The sequence below is a fragment of the Tachypleus tridentatus genome, chromosome 4 (assembly GCF_004210375.1).
Source record: "Tachypleus tridentatus isolate NWPU-2018 chromosome 4, ASM421037v1, whole genome shotgun sequence".
Taxonomy (NCBI): Eukaryota; Metazoa; Arthropoda; class Merostomata; order Xiphosura; family Limulidae; genus Tachypleus; species Tachypleus tridentatus.
In genome coordinates, this window is record NC_134828.1 from 97309762 (window position 1) to 97330148 (window position 20387).

At 35.6% G+C, this 20387-nt stretch overlaps 1 protein-coding gene across 9 annotated transcripts in view; it reads left to right on the forward strand.

The window, feature by feature from the left end:
• The window catches only part of LOC143249731 (transducin-like enhancer protein 4), a 122473-nt gene that overhangs the window by 45710 nt on the left and 56376 nt on the right, over positions 1 to 20387 (forward strand). For 7 of the 9 annotated variants that reach the window (XM_076500050.1, XM_076500051.1, XM_076500052.1 and 4 more), the window contains exons 5-6: positions 6774 to 6836; positions 11330 to 11404. In XM_076500050.1, the coding sequence (XP_076356165.1) occupies positions 6774 to 6836; positions 11330 to 11404 (138 nt within the window). The remainder of the gene's footprint in view (positions 1 to 6773; positions 6837 to 11329; positions 11405 to 20387) is intronic. The other 2 variants (XM_076500055.1, XM_076500057.1) reach the window with 1 other exon arrangement.

Here is a 20387-nt window from a genome sequence, read left to right on the forward strand (position 1 = left end):
TTGCTTGAGTCGTGTAAATGTAGAGATGTAGTCATATTATAGTTAGTCTTCCAGACTGTGGATGCGAGCATCGTTCAGTCTGACTGTCGTAATAAATGTCCATTTCGTGGGAGCGTTATTATCAAAATCAGTTTATTTTACCATTTATTCAAAGAATGTATCAACAGAGAAATCGAAACATAACACATCGGAAATGACCATGGAAGCAAATTATTGGTGACTGACTAAAGTAACTGACGGTCATACCATCTTGTGTGTGTCTGTTGATCGGTTCTTTAAAACCGTACTCTAAAGAAACTATTTTATAGCAACCGACGAACCATTCCGTATACAAACAGAAAAATATGATTTCGTTGATGCGTATCTAAAGTACACGTTGTTGACAATGAATAGACGTTTTAGTTGATTCGCACCTTTCTGTAACAGTAACAGTCATTAGAAATACAACGTGAACCACGTGAACATGTTATTGCTAATCTGGTAGTATAAAATGCTGGAGGTAGTGTAATGGTGTCAGGAATGTTTTCCTGGTAAGCGTTAGATACTTGAATTCCTTAAGACGGGCAAAAACATTCAGTCTCTTCACCAATCAGTACTGCGTTTCCATCCTGATGAACAAAGGCTTTTTTTGTTATATGTTGATATGAAACAGCCTCTGGACATTTATACACCCACCCCTCAAAAAAAGATTCGATGTTGATTTCACTCTTTAGGTGACTGAACACAATAACCGGAACACACTCGTAGGACAAATATGAAATCGTCATGGTAATCCAAGATGCTGACTTCGGTGGACCCACTGCCAGAGCTATCTCTCGTTGATGAATTGACTGTGATTGTACAAGTCACTTTTCGTATCATGTAGAGAAGATGTCACGCTTATAGCGGTCAGTTATTGCAAGGAAAGCTAATATTAAGTGTGAGTCCCAATAAAGTGTAAAATAATGAAGAAACCTAAGTCTCATCCGCTTTGAATGCTTATTTTAAATTAGAAAATACTTTCAACTCACTGCAATAGAATTGGGTCATACACGGCTCAGTGGTTATTGTGCTGAACTGTTGATCCGTGGATATTTTATAAGAGTGACTGCCATATCCCACTATAAGATTAGAGTATCCCACCAGTTGACGGCAGATGGCGTTAAATAACTACCTTTCCTTTTGTATATTATTTTAAAATTGGGAACGGGTAACGGAAGTGCGAAGCACAATTTTTTTTTTTTTTTTTTAGGTTAAGGAATCTAAAATCAATAGTATGACAAACTGTCACTCGGCTGCACTCGGTCTGTTTTCAAATAAAAATCCTTCTTGATTAAGCTGTATACTATTGCCTGGAGCAAAACGCGACACTTCATTTATCGCGTCTTGATAGGACTTTTTGCAGTTCGCTTTCTGGATGTCATGTAGTCCCAAACTAATTCACATTCCTTTATTTTTCAACGCAGCTAAGAACAAGATGCTGTTGCCACTGGAAATTCTAAATCCTGATCTGAACACGTCATTGTGGTCTGAATGTATTTTGTGTCGGAAAAAGCTGTTACATATTCTTACCAATAGTGATCAAAACACAAAAGAATGTCAAAATGTAGCTTTTACCTTTGCTTTTCGACAGCGATATTACATCGACTGTGGTTGTCACGTGAGTTGCTGGTGTGCACATTCAAAATCTTTTAACATAAAGTATTCAGCTCTGAATTTTAGCTGATTGGGTAATTTCATATTTCAATAAGATAATGATTTTAAACTCATATCTATGAAATTTTGAGTTTATTGGCAAAGAAAGCCAACTCAGGGGATCTCTGGCGAATGAAATGGTCGCCACAAAGTCAAGATGTTATCCACATAAGAAAAATCTGAAGTTTTCTGTATTCATATTTAACAAAAGTGCTAGCTGTACGAAATAAAACCTATGGGCACGACTTTACGTTAAATTACACCAAAGGCTTTGAGAAAACACAAAGACATAATTCTAAGCTGTTACCAATATCGAAGGCAGTCATCAAATATTAATATCAAAGAAACTTATCTATGTAGTAATTTTGTGATAGTGTCCTACATGATTAATTTACAATAATTAAATTAGTTTTTTTTGCGTGTGTTTCATTTCTGTGACGTTTAAACATTTATTTAGATCACCTGACATATATATGAGTACAACCTTTTTCATGTGTTTGGCTCCCATGACTGTGAAGATTTAGTTAAATCACCAAATGCTTTTTGGTTGCAGTCAGTTCCCTGGCGGTCCGGCATGGCTAGGTGGTTAAGGCACTCGACTCGTAATCCGTGGGTCGTGGGTTCGAATCCAAGTCACACCAAACATGCTCGCCCTTTCAGCCGTGGGAGCGTTATAATGTTACGGTCATTCCACTATTCGTCAGTAAAAAAATAGCCCAACAGTTGGCGGTAGGTGATGATGACTAGTCTTCATCCTTCCCCCTAGTCTTACACTGTTAAATTAGGGACGGCTAGCGCAGATAGCCCTCGTGTCGCTTTGCGCGAAATTCAAAAACCAAACCAGTCCCCTGATAATCCTGAGTATATAAAATAAAATATATATGGAAAAAGTGAAAAAAGTTGAAATAAAAGAAAAAAATTCAATGAAGGAGGGAAAAAAAAAGAAGAGACAAATCAGGCCAATATATGGACGTTGCCCTGAAAAGGGCCGGAGTACTGTGTGATACTCTGGCCCAAAAGCACTACACCAACAACAATACATTCTTAATAGTAGCCGACATCAAAGTTAGGGATGGAGGAAGAGGTCATGTGCACCTGACCCTCCTGGGTATTTCAAAAATAAACATACTCAAATACCCACAAAGAAGAAGCGAATACTGGGTACTAAGTTACGTTCTTATTCAATTCACGGGGAAGACAGATAGGCCTCGGCGTGACATGGGGGGTGGGTAAAAACGTTGTCATCGTATACCACTCCTCGGGTACATGCTAGTTTTGAAGACAATTGGCTGAGCGGTTCGACAGTTAAAAGCGAACACACTTGAACGTAAACTCGAATAATAGGTTACATAACACTGAGGTATACATCTTGATATTAGATAACATCAAATACACATATCGTTGCATGGCCTTTGATCTGAGGAGTAATTGCCAATCTGTTTCTGTAATTCTGCATAATTCCCTGCATGTGATTTCTTTTTATTAACTTAGTTTTTACCTCGTCTCCGATGGCTTCTCCACGAGAGTTCGAACATTATTATTTTTATTAATTTCTCTTTGCTCAGAAAGAAGATATGAGTCGTAGTCACCGGGAGCTCTAAGAACATGCATCGTATGTACTACCACCTTCACTTTGTACGACTACCGATAGAGTGAGCTTACTTACCTTTCTTTTGATTGTGCCATGGAGAAATGAAAGCTTTTCCAACATTCATTCCATCGAGACTTAACTGCTTTAACTTAATGGAATGACGTTGTTTGGATAAGAAGGAAGATGCTTTGCCCACTCCATCTAAAGCTTCTTTAGTACATTATATAATACAAAAAAAATCTCGTCGTTTTCCCATTAGAGAAGAAAACGACGATTGCGCGGCAGTGTTTCGAAGGGCGCGTACAGGAAGAAATACTAAGCTTTAAAGAAAAATCTTTCATAGAGACATTTAACGTCTTTGCGATTTTTCCTCTCTTATTTCATCACTCTAATGACTTTTTTTTTTTTGTCTATAATCTGCAAAGCACATTAAACATAAAACAGGGTTACTTAAGTATGAAATTAAGGATTCATTATTGATCCATTATGATTCACCCACATGGCTAGTATTATGTGTAGAGTCGTTAAATATTCAAAATAGCAATATTTAGGCGTGATTCGACCATTTGCTGTACTTCCTTTGCCTTTCACTGGTTTCTGGAAATTGTGTGATAGTTTGTTTGTTTGTTTGTTTTGTTTTTGTTTTGAATTTCGCACAAAGCTACTCGAGGGCTATCTGTGCTAGCCGTCCCTAATTTAGCAGTGTAAGACTAGAGGGAAGGCAGCTAGTCATCACCACCCACCGCCAACTCTTGGACTACTCTTTTACCAACGAATAATGGGAGTGACCGTAACATTATAACGCCCCCACGGCTGAAAGGGCGAGCATGTTTGGGCGACCTGGATTCGAACCCGCGACCCTCGGATTACGCCTTAACCCACCTGGCCATGCCGGGCATATTGTGTGAGAGTATATGTATTATCTGTAATACATTTATATCCATGAATATTCCAAACACCAAATACGATTCTGTTCATTTTTCTTCGCTCTTTTTTTTTTTTTTTTTACACAGATGGAACAGTGATACTTGTGTATTTTTTGTTACCTTTAGAATGTGTTAAACAATGCAATACCTACTTACTTGCGTATATGTTCTGTAATAAAATATTCAGTAAATACTGTTATCCTAACTTCAAACTATTCTCATGCAAGAATTAATAACCTTTAAAACTTGTATAACTTCGCAAATATTCCAACTGCGACGGTACTTGTACTTACAATAATATATGTATAACTAACTTGTTACGGATTAAATTAATAGCGTATTCTTCGGATATGTAAGATAAAGGCGTTAATTTTTATTACTGTGAGTTGTTACTACTATATGTTTATCCATGTCTTGAGTTTTGTCTACACTTCTGCGTATCCATAACGGTAACTTGGCAATACCCACATTGAGGGTACGACGTGTATTTTTATCTGTAGTAAGAAGCTATTTACTGTGTTCATGAAAGTTTTTAATGAAGAATGCGTCTTGAAGAATAAAGTGTGTCAAAAATATAAATTGTTCGCTTGCAATATACTAGAGGTTGGCGGGAGAAGTCACGCACCAATGAAGCTTCTATAGTAAAGCTCGGCTAATTCGACACGTACATCTTTGTAATTGCTGTATGGCGTAAAGAGGATTATTTTTGATGAACTGTCCACCCTCTTGTGCGGGAAATTCGATTTAGTGGGCAAGCTGGCTACCCCGTGATCTAGTTAGATTCGGTAATAAGTCAGCCTTCACATACTTCCTAAATAGTAATCTAACGTCTAACTGGATTGAAATCGATGTAGGTTTCTAGTTACTCACGCTGTTCTTGTTCTTTCATGTGTAAAAAGAAAGTCCATGTAATGAATGATCACCAATCGATTGATCTTAAAATTAACCTTCCCCTTGAGACTCCAGTAACTTATTACTTTTAAAACCCCTTCACTAATCAAAATAAATAATTTTAATACTGTGTATAAATGCTAAGTTTTATATGCCCCGGCATGTCAAGGTGGTTAAGGCACTCGACTCGTAATCTGAGAGTCACAGGTTCGAGTCCCTGTCGCACCAAATACTCTAGCCCTTTCAGCCGTGGTGGCGTTATGATTCGACTGTCAATCCCACTATTCATCGGTAAAAGAGTAGCCTAAGAGTTGGCGGTGGTTGGTAATGACTAGCTAGTTTCCCTCTAGCCTCACACTGCTATATTAGGGACGGTTAGCGCAGATAACTTTCGTGTAGTTTTGCGTGAAATTCAAAAACAAACAAACAAGTTTTATAAATATGCTGTCAGGTAGTTCACCGAGACTCCTGTTGGAAGATAATTAAAACCATGGAGTGATAATCATGCGTCTGTAATAAGGGGGTCCATACTGATCACAGTATCTAACTGTTAAACTGAAACAAAAAGAAGAAAAAAAGAAGTACTTGTGGCCTCACACATAATACATATTTGTTATATGATATATCTTATGATTAAATCCGTTTATTGCTTTAGCGTTGTGTTGTAATAATAATTTCACAGCAAACAGAACCACTAAAATAGTTGGAATAAAACGAGTGAACACAATGGAACATGGAAACATGTTTAATTGTTATTTTTTATTTAATTGTTACTAAGCTTTATTTATTTACTGTTGCCACAGATATCTCTACAGAATTTTATTTATTTGTTGTTAAACACGCAGCTACACAATGGCTCTCTATGCCCACGGGTATCGAAACCGAATTTTTAGCATTATAAGTTCACTGACTTATTGCTGAACCACTAGAGATGAACACCTGTACGGATGATGAGGAATGCAACTCTGACATAGAATACGAATTAGTTCTTCCTACAGTGTCCCATAATTTCTGACATAAGTTTTACGAGTTATGGCAGTAAACGAAAGGTCTCGTCGACAGGATCGAATAAGAAAATGGAATAGTTGAAATGTTATTATATCATACATTTATTTTTACTGGAAACCGTACTGGGCCAATCGCGAATAAGTGTGGTATGATGTTATACGTTTGTTTGTTTTTACGTTCTTTATGATGTTACGTTGTTGATTGGTTGATTGATTGTTTGGAATTAAGCACAAAACTACAAAGTTGGCTATGAGTACTCTGCTGTGCTCACCACGAGTATCGAAACCCGGTTTCTAGCAGTGTGAGTTTGCAGACATACCGCTATGCTACCATGGGACAACGTGGTTCAACATCATTATATGATATTGTGTTCAAAAGATGAATATATAAAACTTTAAATTAAGACAAAACATTTCATGTCGTCAAATATTTCTTTCTTTTTTTCAACTATGTCTATAAAGCTTTTAATTATGTGTGAAATTACTTTAATAAAATACGCCACCTAGCTTTGGCATAATCATTTATGGATTCTTATCGAGAATTTTAAGTATGAACGGAAATTTCGCTTTATTAACTGGGAAACAATTTAAAGCTAAATGTTTGTCAGAGTGTGACCTAAGTTTTATATTTACAAAATTACTGGTTAATTATTTGATTCTGTGGTTTCCATCTTGATATTATAGACTGAAATCGCCAAGAGACTAAACGCCATCATTGCCCAGATTCTGCCGTTTCTGTCTCAAGAGGTTAGTACATTTGTTTTAAGTTAATAATGTGTAAAATGATTTTAATTAAAATTAATCAAGCAAATTAGACTGTCTCCAAACACTGATTTCTTATTGTTTCAACTTTATTTGAAAAAAAAAATAAGTTAATTGTTTTGGATACTATTATTAAAACACCTTTGTTTCCATTTTATTTCACATAACAACCATAGTTGTATCGTATTGTGTAACGAGAACTTAGTCACTGTATGTATTCAACTTAATTACTAGGTTTTATAGTATTTAGTAATCGTTTTTTTTTCGTCCAGCCTTTATTTTGGATTAATTTTATCAACTTATTCGTTATAAAAAGTATCCTTCCCTGGAATTTGACTGTTATTTTTATAACACACCTGCATCCCTAAAGTGCGGGGCGCGTTTTTTTTTTGGTTTTTTTCGGCAACAGGACGCCTCAACAAACCATCGGATCCACAGTTCGGATCTAAAGAACAAGAAAAACTTACTTCTTTTGTAAAATAAAACATTTCTGTTTGATGTAGCTTAAAGAAGAACTCTAAAATGTTTTACCTGTTTCATTTCAAATGGAATGAGTGTTTAAATATCCAAAACATCATTTCTGTTGGTTTGGTTTGTTTTGAATTTTTGTAGCGCAAAGCTACACGAGGGCTATCTGCGCTAGCCGTCCTTAATTTAGCAGCGTAAGACTAGACGGAAAGCAGCTAGTCGTCACCACCCACCGCCAACTCTCGGGCTACTATTTTACTAACGAATAGTGGGACTGACCGTTAAATTATAATGCCCTCACGGCTGAAAGGGCGAGCATGTTTGATGTGACGGAGATTTGAACCCGCGACCCTCGGATTGTTTCTGTTGGTAGTAATAAGTTAAATTCACTCACGAAGATTGTTAAGCCTTTATCTAGACCACATTTCTCATTCCCTTACAGTGACCGTAACCTTGTGAGCAGTTCTTTATATCTTAATATTTTATTACGCTGTAACTGTGTTTGTTCATTATTTGTTCTTTACTCTTAATTTGCTTTAAATGTAGTTAGGAAGTTCTAATGTATTACTATAGTATTGCAGTTATAACATTTAACATCAGTTTCTTTGTTTCGTATTTTATTTTTTATCCAACAGCTTTAAAGCCTTCTAAAACATTCACTGCCACGTTCAGTTTTCTTTACTTATGCGATTTTCATGGCTGTAAGCTTGTACTGTTGGTTCCGCTTTCATACCCTGTTTCAGGTGTTCTTTTTCTTTCTAAAAGATACAGCGACATTCTAAGCTGTCTCTTTGACCAACGAATTTGCTTCTTGATCAATATTGACCAAAAACGCAACCAACAGTCAATACAAAAAGAGTGGTTCGAATGTTTGAATCGACAGAGGTAGCGTTTTCTTGTAGGTTTGTTCCGGTGCGTATAGCGTGCTTACTCATCTTTGTATGTGTGGAACCCTTCTGACTCTTAACCTTGTTCTCAGGCCAAACATTAGAGTTATGTTTACTCTGAAGAAGACGAATGGCTTTTTCTGCTTGGTTTAAGGCTGAATTGTTTACTGTGTAAAAATACGAAATAAAATAAAAGTTACGCCGAGATGGCGCTTCGAATGATTTCGTAATTCAGTAGTGAAAAGGACTTCTTCGTACTTGTATCTGGTTTCAAAGTTATACTTTGTTACATTTGTAAGCTTGTTATTTGTAATACATCTATATAAACAACCATCACTAGCGCAACGAAGAGGAAATGAAGTTCAACCTTTTTTTGCTTTTATTTCTAATAATGATTTTCACGATATTCAAACAGGCGTATACAGCACTGCATTAGTTATCTAAGCCATTCTAAGTAGTCAAAAAGTTATAACTGTAACTGTAATCTATATATTCTGGTGCTTTCAGTATATAGTAGTAAGATAAGCTCAGTTTCTTGTTTAATGGTGAAGTTGTGTATATTATGACAAAACAAAAATATCAAAACATCCATGGTTTTGTAGAATGTTCAATATTATATTAAATAGAACATTTAAGATCTGTGTGTTAAGACGTTCCGGGTGTATCGTTGAGCTTTGAAAAATATTATTCTGGTTTTTGTTTGAAAACTAGAACATGGCAAAAAAGATTGAACGAACAATAAAAAGAAACAGAAATATTGAGAGAAAAAAATAATACACGTGTAAGAAACTATTTGAAATAATTCGAAGTTATTTGTTATATACATTAGAAATAAAAACTGATAACACTTTGTTTGTAAAGAGTACACCGCATACTAAGTTGCTCTTTAGTTTAAAGTTGTGTAATTAATTGGTTTAGATTCGAAATTTTTTTATAAAAGCTAACATGTGTGTACGTTATTATGCATCATAATACATAAGAAAATGGAATATATTATGATTGTTACCACATGGGCTCAATTTGTTCCATTAACAGTTATTGAAATTTTATATCGAAACAGAAGGAAGGAGATCCATGGATCTGTCATTTTAATTCTTTGTCTGATACTTCTAACATTACATTAACGAAAGTAACAATTATTTTATGTTTTGTACTTACTTATTGTATAATAAAGTAGAATATTTCAATGAATTGCTAAATTATAATAAATAACCCTATTTTACGGAATATTCTTTTTATACAAGAACATAAGTAATACTGGTGCCGATAAAAATTGCAATGGATGATCTACAAACAAGTTTTAATGAAACAATTGAAAATTTAACTTTGCTTGCTTGTGTTTCATAAATTTGTGCGTATATCCTTTTTCTGATCTAATTCAGAGAAAAAAACAATAACAAACTTTTCCTCGGAAAAAATATTAAATCATTTTAAATATGTTTGTTTTTACTGTTGCTAGTGATGTGTTATGAAATGTTTGGTATTTGGTACACATAATTTTTAATGAAGTTACCTTGGTGTGCACAGTACAATAAACAATAACAAACTTTTCCTCGGAAAAAATATTAAATCATTTTAAATATGTTTGTTTTTACTGTTGCTAGTGATGTGTTATGAAATGTTTGGTATTTGGTACACATAATTTTTAATGAAGTTACCTTGGTGTGCACAGTTTGATTATGTTTTTGTATACCTTTTTTTCTGAAACTGTAGATACGCGCTAAGGAATTTAAAATTATACGATTATACGAAACTCTAATGTTGTCTCAGTACAGGCCTTTTAATTTTGGAAATTTGCAGTCGTGAAATTTAACAAAGAGAGGACTGAACTATATATATCTATATAACATGCATATCTCAGTTTTTTAGAGCGTACGAGATGGGCTGAGTTCAAAAACTTTTAAAGCCATGTAACGAAATAACATAAATAAACTGTAACTCCACGCATTTTAGATCATTTCATCTAATTTTGTAAGCTTAAGTTTATTTTTCGCAATTTCTATAATTTCATCAATTGGACTTAAATTTAGAATCAGCACTTGTTCCCTAGCGGCACAGTGGTACATTTGCAGACTTACAACGCCAGAAACCGTTTAATTAAAAATTAAACGAGTTATACTTGAGAGAGAATATTCGGGTATGCGTTTTATACATATTAAGAATATATAATACATTTAAACAAAAATCAACGTTAATGCTAAATTAGAACCATGTTTTTCATAGCAAAATGTTTTCCCAAGTTGATGTATTAACTTTGTATTACAGCACAAAATTGTGCTGTATGATGTAGTTCTTTAGGAGATAGCTGATGCGTTCGTAACTTTTTTTAGCATACAATCCTATCGTCTAGGACATCAATGTTTATTTTTTTTAAATTAAAAGATGTACACAACATCTTTGAAAAGTTACTTACTTTTAGGTCCGGCCAGACCAGGTGATTAAGGCATTCGCTTCGTAATATGAGGGTCGCGAGTTTGAATCCCCGTCACACCAAATATGTTTGCCCTTTCCGTCTGGGGGCGTTATAATGTGACGGTCAGTCCCACTAATCGTTGCTATGGATGGTGATGACTAGCTGCCTTTCTTCTAGTCTGCTAAATTATGGACGGCTAGCGCAGATAGCCCACATGTATTTTTACGCGAAATTCAAAACAAACAAACAAACACTTGCTTTTAACAATTTCATAACGTTATGTGGGTGAAAAACAGATACAACTATTATTTGAATGCCTGAAGAGCAAACTGTGTAATGTTTGTAAACAAAGAATAAAGGTTATTTAAAAAAAAGAGAAGCAAACCTATAATTAAATGAATTTAACTTATGGGAGAATAATATTTCTTGGAAAATACGCTCGAGTCTTTCCAAAGTTATTCTTGTTGTGATACTCATAACAGTAACACAAGCTTTCAGTTAATTTTGACACTTTAATGTCGTAAAGTTGAAGCATGATTTCCTGTATTTTAAGTTTTTATATATTCTTATTGTCCGAGTGCACATATCAAGAAACAGTTAAAACAAAATGTGTTATGGATTTCCATATGACTGACATAAAAAGTTATGTTCTGCTTTGTGAGCGACACTTAAATACTAGTTGTGTTTAGTTTTTGTGTGTGTATTTTCAGCATCAACAGCAAGTTGCCGCTGCAGTTGAGCGAGCCAAGCAAGTCACCATGACTGAACTGAATGCGATAATTGGGGTAAGTTTTAACTGAAGTATCGATTTTTTTTCTCTTTTGTTTCTTACTGACCTTCACAAACCTTCAAGAAAACTGAAAACTATACAACTAGTGTTCAGTCGTTTTACACTGGTAACTAGAGTATCATTGGTGACGCTACCAAATGAAGCTCCCAGCTTTTTCAGCGGCTCATTAATTCTTTGATGAGCTGGTTCGTGGACTTGAAGTGTGACGCTTTTCTCTGGATATCAGGTTCTTCTTTCCATGTTTTTTTTTGTCCCCCTTGTTAACAGCTTCAGGAAGTGTCAACAGTATCACATGAGATGGTGAGAACGTTTCAGTTTATACCTCGCCTTGAAGCTTTACAGACGAACTGTTAACGAGTACTTCCGAATGTAAAAGCAGCAGCTTGATATTGGTTTGTGGGATGACTTTACTACATCGTTATAAATACACAAATTTTCTACGACAAGGTTTATACCATTTAATGGATTGATTTTTGTAATGTGTAAAAATAAAGAAGCTAGCTGTCATGATATTTTTTTATGGTTTCTTTCTTGGCTGTATGGATATATAGACATTTTGTTTCATAACGTTTCCGCAAATAATTTTCTATTACCATGAAAGTAACCTTCAATCAGGAAAAAATTGGGCTAGGTTTCAAAACTGCATATGGCTGCAGATAAAGTGCAGATAAAAAGATGCTATTTTTCAGGTTCGCGGGACTGAAATTAACAACATCTCTTAACTCGACTGTAGCCTGAAGTGAAAACAACAACAACAACAACCCTAAAACAGTTGAAAGTTCAAATGCAAAACCACAATACATTATTACACAGGAATAACGGACTTGATTGAGTCAAATAAAATATAGGAAAACATATTTAAGGAAATGTTTCAATAACGTCAAATTACTCTTCTCTTTGTATATTAATTTATTAATAATCCTGTGTAGCGAAATGACGAAAAAAACACAAAAATTGATGTTAAAATATACTTGAACATGGCTCACTGAATAAATGAGTAGATTGTGCTGATGTTCATATTTAATTGGATTTGTTGAACGAATATTCCAGTACAAGCTGTTTCGTTTTGTAACTTGTCACTGGCTGGTCTTATTTAAATCTAGAACACTACTGTTAAGAATATTAATAAAAAATTTTGCTAAGTCAGAATTTTATTTCAAACTAAGTACTTAGACATTGGTGGACAGAATACTGCATTGATTTTTTTTTGTTTGTTTTTTGCTGGCAAAGGGTCATCTGGTTTGGAAAATTAGTTCCTGGATACGCAGTACCTCGGGTATCGTTAAGTTGCATGAATGGGTACTTGAATGGTGACGTGGCATCAGTGAAGCGTTACCTACAGAAGTACGTACATACACACATGTGATCTATATTACGAACAAAATACAGAAAGACGTATTTGCACCGCTGTTCAGTCGCCCGTATGACTCTTTTGGTTGATAATCCCATTAGTTTTAACTTCGGTTGACTAGGCTTACAGACGGCGAGTTTTCCACCGTTTATCTTTCTTGAAACTTATACAAACTGACTAGTTCATGAACTGAAACAATCTGTAGAGCTCGTAAAAATGTCGAGAGAATAGATATTTATTAATGAGAGTGTGGTTTTTAAATCTAACTTGTGTTTACTGAAAACCACACTACGTATTTTATTACTTTTTCATTATTCATAATGAAGAACACATATTATTTAAGGCATGAGATTATTTTTATTATTTCCTGAGTGTACTAAAACATCTTATGTATAAAACCTCCAATCTAATGTATTAAAATTTAATAAATCCTCCAGAACAGATGTTTGTCATCGGTTTGTCTACAGAAAAAAGGGGGGAAAAATAAATAAGGGGTAGGGGATGTTTGCTTAGCGCATGTGACCATGATTCACGTTGACGTCACAGAACTTGATATGTTAAGTATGTGACCGTTTGTTTATGTGTCTCATCTGTAGGAACTTGGGGAGCGAGATTGTGTAGGGAAAAAAAAACAACAGTAAGTGCTTACTATTATACCCTTAGCTTTAATATTAACTTGATTACAAAAAAAAATAAAAATTAAAACGGTTGATGTAAGGAAATTCTAGTTCACAGTATAATTGTTGATTTTTACAATAATTTCAGGAAACAAAGAAGTTTAAGGTTTGTGTGTTGTGGAAAGACTAGTGATGTACTAGTACTTCTAGGTTATTTGTTTTAAATACTTTATATATTGATCGACATTGCCCTTTACCGGCTAAGCGGTAAGAGTGAAGGCTAATAATTCTAAAAGTCTGGTTTCAATATTCATTGTATAGGTTTTTATTTAACAACGAACAAAACCAACATACCAACCTACAACAGACTATTTTCTGTGCTTTATAATTATTTAAGCAGAGCACAGATAGGCCATTGTGTAGCTTTGTGCTTAATTCAAAACAACAACAAAATAATTTAGTTGCACTGCAGTGAAAAGCAGTTGCATAATTGATTGTGTGGGTGTGTGTGTGATTTTATTGCAGCAAAGCCACATCGGGCTATCTGCCGAGTCCTCCGAGGGAAATCAAGCCTCTGATTTTAGCGTTGTAAATCCGTAGACTTATTGCTGTACTAGCGGGGGACTGCATAATTGAAATTTTCAAATCCCATAATTCACTTTTATGGTAGGAATTGGAAAATGTTTTTGTTGTTGTTGTTGTACCTCAAGCTTTTATATGGTTTTATAAATATCCTGTAACCAGAATCCTAAATAAATACAATTTAGAATTCTTGAACTAATAAACACAAGAACGTTATACTAAAATCAAAGATGTAACTTGTGAATACAGTAGTGATTAGTGTTTCTCTTGGGAAGATCTTGATCAAATCTTGAGTACGTCTTGATAATCGATGGGTTATATTCTTGGGAATACCTTCTTATGCAGTGTTCTCATATCATTTATGTAAGTGGCCAAGTTATCATATGGCTTACCCCTGTAATTCATCACACTGTTTTCAACAGGTTCAAATTGGCAGGACAACTTAGTAATGACTGTATTCCACTAAAAATATTGCTCCTCACTTAAGTGTTCTAGGTTGGTCTTGTGACTTTTTGAGACCAGCTCTGTTTTTTTGTGTCCAACTGTATGCTTCTGGACATAAGAGGCACTTAGGAGATATGGATTTGATGTAGCAACCATAATTTACTCTGTTTGTCTTCTTATCTCTTTAATAAAACAAGAAGTTAGACGTGGCTGGCCTCTTTATAAGTGCATTATCCAGGATAATGCTTTTCTTTGCTTTTAATCTGATCTCAACTTCTTGTACGTCTTGTGTAGTCTTCGGAAATAATTATTTGTAACATGGCTTGCAAGATAAAAATGAAACAAATAACACATTAAAAGTAAACTCTGCAGTATAAGATCCTTAATCATGACACCAGGATTCTCTGGCATTTTCAGATAAAACTGAGCCCAAAAAATAAGTATTTAGTTTGTAGTATGGAGGGTTTAAAAAGATGAACATAGTCAACAAAGAAAAGACCCAAACAAAAATGTAAAACAATGAACAAAAGTATTTTTTCTTCACATACACACACATAAGTATTCTGGAATTTTACCATATTTCTTTAAATTTGAATTAATTTCTATTGATGCTAAATTGGGGAGAAAACCTTCATTCATTCATTAAAGATAGGAAGGATTGGAGATGCATCACATTTCCAGATTCAATATAAGATCCCAGTGTGTTATTCCACAATCCTGTAGTACTTATGTCAATGAACCTTCTCATTAAATATATTCAGAATGGTACTAACTTTTATCTTATACGAGCCTATACAAACTTTGTATGGTTCACTTTTGTATGCAGATGTGCTACGTGTTTACTAATTTTAACATTTATTTAAAACTTCATGAATGCTTAATATATAGAGTTGACATAGAATGTAAGTCAAGGAGTTAGCTAAGTTGTTTTTTTTTTATTCTAGAGTGTCGTATGTACTTTCTCGTGGGAAAACCTCTAATGATCTTTTCCAGTAGAAGGCTCATAGAGGTAGATTCCAGTATGTGGTGATGGGACCTCCCAGAGAAGGTTGCACACTTTCAGCTTACCTTCTTTGGAATCTGAATATCCACCCATGTGTTTGACCTGCGTGGTAATCCATGAAGGGGTGGAGATGATTCTGGTGATTGAGTGGCCCAACCCCAACACGCTACTTTGGCCTTTATTTCTTGAAAACGGGCAGCCTTGGGATAGCCCCTCAAGGTCAATCGGTTGGTCTTGTTGTGCTGAGGTAAACTGAGTACCAATGTTGGACGTTCACAATGGGCATTGTGCCTGATGATGGTGTTTGTATATAGTGCTCATGGGATCCTGATGTTGTTGCAGTGTCCTTGTAGTGCATCCCTTCGAAGGGATCCGTAATGGGTGAGATCAGTTGGCACTGAAATTTTCTCAATTCATTATGGGTATTCCAGGCCATGAAAAAAATAAATAAAACTGAACAACAACAACAACAAAGAGTTAATTAGAAAACGACCATGCATGGACGATTTTGTTGCACAATTGCCACCACAGTCTGATTCTACACCTTGATTTTTCATCCTTTCCTCATTACTTGAGAAATTCTTAGGGCAAATGTATCCTCTTTCATTGAAAAGGGATTAGAGGAGCTTGCTGGCTTCCACAAGTCAGTCAGAAAATTGGACTCTGGTAACAGTTTGGTGGAAACATCTACACCACAACACACCAAACTCCTCCTGAATTCGAAGGCTATTATTGTTGAGTTATTGTTGGGATGGATTTAAAGAATATTTAAACATCCTCACTGGTTTCTCCAGCCAAGGCATTTCTGCATTACATTGTATCTCCACTCATAAGGATGGATTTATCTCCCAACATATATTATTATTTTGACGTATACTTCCCGCCCCTATCAAGGCAGATTACTTGACCTGCAAGTTACAACCATATATTCCAAACCTTCTCCAATGTTTGCAGTGTCAGTGATTCAGTCATTCATAGGCGTCCTGCTGTAATTCTTTGAAGTGTTCTTGTTGTGATGGCATGGACCACAATGCCTACAAATTCGAACTGCAACTTCACTGTGTTAACTGTAGTGGTTCCTACCTCTCTTTCTTGCCCTAAGTGAACAAAGGAGAAAGATATCCAACATTTAAAAACTGTGAACAATATTACCTACCCCGAAGCTGGGAAGTTACTGTCCTCCACACCATCTTTGACATATGCTGCTGTACTACGTTCCACTGCTACAGTGGGAATGCAGACAGATCTTTCGGTGCCTCTGACAAAGTTTTTCTCTAACCATGTAAAGAGTCTTTTACCTTTTTCCCTCCATGGTTAAAAGAGTTGACGAGTCAATGTCTACTCCTGTCTCTGTTCCCACTATTCTTTCCAGTGGCTCCTCGGATCCACTTCCTTCTGCTCTGATTTCTTGTATCTGCTTGGGTCCATCTTTTTCAGTCCTAAGATGCAGAACGATTATTTTCCCGCCCTTAGTTGTTGGAATCTACGTCCATTGAAAGAAGCCTGCCTATTCTACTCAGAGCAGGATCCATGGAGGTTGATAGACCTCCTTCTACAAAAGAGAAACGGCGTGGTTGAAAGCAGAAGAGTGACAACTAGCATTTCTTCTGTTACCAGTTACAAAATCATATGGAACAAGATTCGGAAGGTCAGCGGCAGAACACTTCCCTCACCCATTTCGATCTTGCTCTCTGATGGCCAGGAAGTTGCTAATGTCCAGAGCATTGCAGATGCTCTCGGTGAAAGCTTTCTTTGCATCTTGCACTTCTGTTTCTCTCTAACCTTCTTGACCATCAAGTCACGGACAAAGGGATCACTGATCGTCTCTATTACCATAATTGGCCCTTTACAATGAAGAACAAGCCTGAGTCCCACCAGTGGACCTGATGATATTCACTATGAAATGCTGCACCTTCTGCCTGTATTGCCATTATTCTGATTGTTTTTTAACCAGATTTGGCAGGAGAATATTTTCTCTCATGCTTGGCACTGGCCTTTTGTCCGCTGTTTATCTAAGGCATTGAAGGATCCCAAAATTTCTTTTAACTGTCGTCAAATTTCTCTGACGAGGTGTCTCTCTAAGGGCTTAGAGAGAATGTTTGCTGCTTGTCTTCACTGATTCCTCGAATCGAACAACTTACTCATGCCCACCCAATGTGGGTTCCAACGACAGCTCTCCACCATAGACCGCCTGATTCGACTTGAAACGTCGATCAGGGAAGCCCTTTTCAAGCAACAACATTTTGCTGCTGTATTCTTTCATCTTACGATATAACGTGGAGGCATTTTGCAAAACTCCCACTCACAAGGGTTGTGTAGCTATTTAACCACTTTTATACAGAACTTTTAGTGGACTGATAATTCCAAGTCCGTGTGGGCTCGACGTTTTCCTGTTCTTTTTCACAGGAACTTGGAGTTCCTCAGGGTTGTGTCTCGAGTGCTACACTTTTCAGCGTGAAGAATAAGGCTATCACTGCCTCTTTCTGTCAAATGCCCGAGAGAAAAAAAAAAGTATATTAAATAACTGGAAGAAGCTGTTTCGATCATAAAGTACTAAATATTATTTAAATAATTCCGCAGGTTTATTCATACACATTACTGCTGTGTATGCTCATTGTTATTAAGATAGATGATATTGAAAGGTCAAATTATTATATGTCTCTAATTTTTCTTTCAACCATATGAAATAATATTTGTTTTCAAAGGATGCAAAGCGTTAGTACATATATATCGAAAATCATGTTAGTCAGACGGAATAATGTATTTGTTCTTGAAGTATTCATTTGCGTGTTTTAATAACTTAATGTTACTTTTCTCATATAAAGATAGCTACTACCATCTTACAAATTTTCCTTTCTCAAGTGTTATATTTGAATTGTTTATTTGCGTGCTTTGACCGCTTCATTTTGTTATTCTGAAGTGAAAACATCTGTTATCCTTTTACTAGCATTCATTCCTGTTCAGGAGATTGTTTTGGTGAGATCTAAAGAACTCTTAGATACACATTTTTACGGATGTTTAAAATAATCTGTTCATTAAAGCGTTCGCAATTCGTGCTCATAGAGTAAATATTCTATTGTAAAGAAAGATCAAATCTTAGCGCCATTGTTGTATAAATTTAGACAGTTAGGTTTTGCAAGTTACATATATATATATATATATATACGTCTATAAAATACTTCCACTTTTATGTCGTTCTCATTGCAGTTTTTATAGAAGGTAGTACCTCGATCTGTTTCGATAAAGGTATACGCGAAAGCCATTCGTGGCATTACCCCCGAGATAGTTTTCTAAGGATTAGTTATGTTGAGCCTTTCGTGCCGTTACCAACAAAACGGAAACGTCTTCCGTGCTCAGAATATTACATGACATTCTTAGTTGAACTCTGCACGGAAGATGTTAGTACATGAAACGCGTGTTTCTCGGGGAACTCGTAACCTTATTATGCATTAGTTATAGAATACAGTTTTGCTTTTGATGTCCTGGGATAATTTATTCTTTATATAATACTGTTACTCACATGGTTGAGAACCAGACTTTGATGTTACTGTGCATCTAATATCTCTTATTTAAAGTCCACGCAGTCCATTATTGAACTGTAGAAGTATCCGCACCAGTCATGTTTAAGAAGTTTTATTTTTATAAGTTGGTTTAACATGTGTGCTTGCTATACGATAAGGTAAATTATAACAACATTTTAATCTCAAACGTTTTTGTTGCAAAGGCCCAAAGAATTTTTGATGAATATTTTCTTTAGGGTATTATTAAAGATGTATTTCTTTCGTGCGTCACTTTTTGTATCTGTATGAAACGTGATCTGTTTTTTTTTGTATCTCGTAAAAATTTATAAGTTTTTTTTTATCACATTTCGGTTGTTTAAAACTGTCTATGAATATCTATCAGATTAGATTCATTATGTATTCTCTGTACATATGGGGACCGACAGAATGGTTCGGGCAAACACGATGGCTGCTATTTCGTGATTGTATTCGTCGAAATATACACTCGTCGCAACCGCTTCACGAAGTATTTTTACTCACTCGTGGTTTTCAAAGCGAACTGGTTTAGCTCTTAAGTCACGCTTGCGGAAAACCCCGTGTAAATTAATTGCAAGGTTGACTGACTGCATGACCGTGGGATAACCAAACACAACATTTAAATTATCAACAGTTGTAGCTTGAAGACAACATGCTCGTGCGGGCACAACATGCTGCTTTCAGACACAATATACACTGGACAGTGATAGAGCGAAATACCTGTTTAACGGGGTACAAAATAAGTAAAACGGTGTAGAAAACAAGTTAGCTTGGTTACACACTGCCCAATCCTAAGCATCTAGATTAGATAAATAATACGACGAATCTAAATGAAATGACAGGATAATAACAAATTCAACCCTAGTCTTGCAAGAGAAATTTTGCTAAAAGAGAAAAAATCTGCTAAGATAATTAAATTCTTATTACAGGATATTAGGTTCATAATCAACTGCCATGAAGCAAAAACAAAAACAATATCGTTTAGTTTTCTCGAGTGTACTTTATGTTTATTTTCTAGTTTTGAATTTCGCCCAAAGCTGCATGAGGGCTATCTGCGCTACTCATCGCTAATTTAGCAGTGTAAGACCAGAGGGAAGGCAGCTAGTCACCATTACCTACCTCCAACTCTAGGGCTACTCTTTTACTAACGAATAGTGGGATTAATCGTCACATTATAACGCCCCCACTGCTGAAAGGGCAAGCATGTTTGGTGTGACGGGGATTCGAACCTGCGATATTCGGATTACGAGTCGAGCGCCTTAACCACCTACCTGGCCATGCCGGGCCGGGCCTATTTGAACTTTGTGATATCAAGGATGATTTTATTAAAATAACAAACTGTAAAATACTGGTTATCTTTAGGTCACGCAGAAAATAAAAATGAAAAGTTTTTCGGAATTGTCGACTTGCTTTGTAGCAAAATGCGTTTTTTTTTCTGTCTTTAT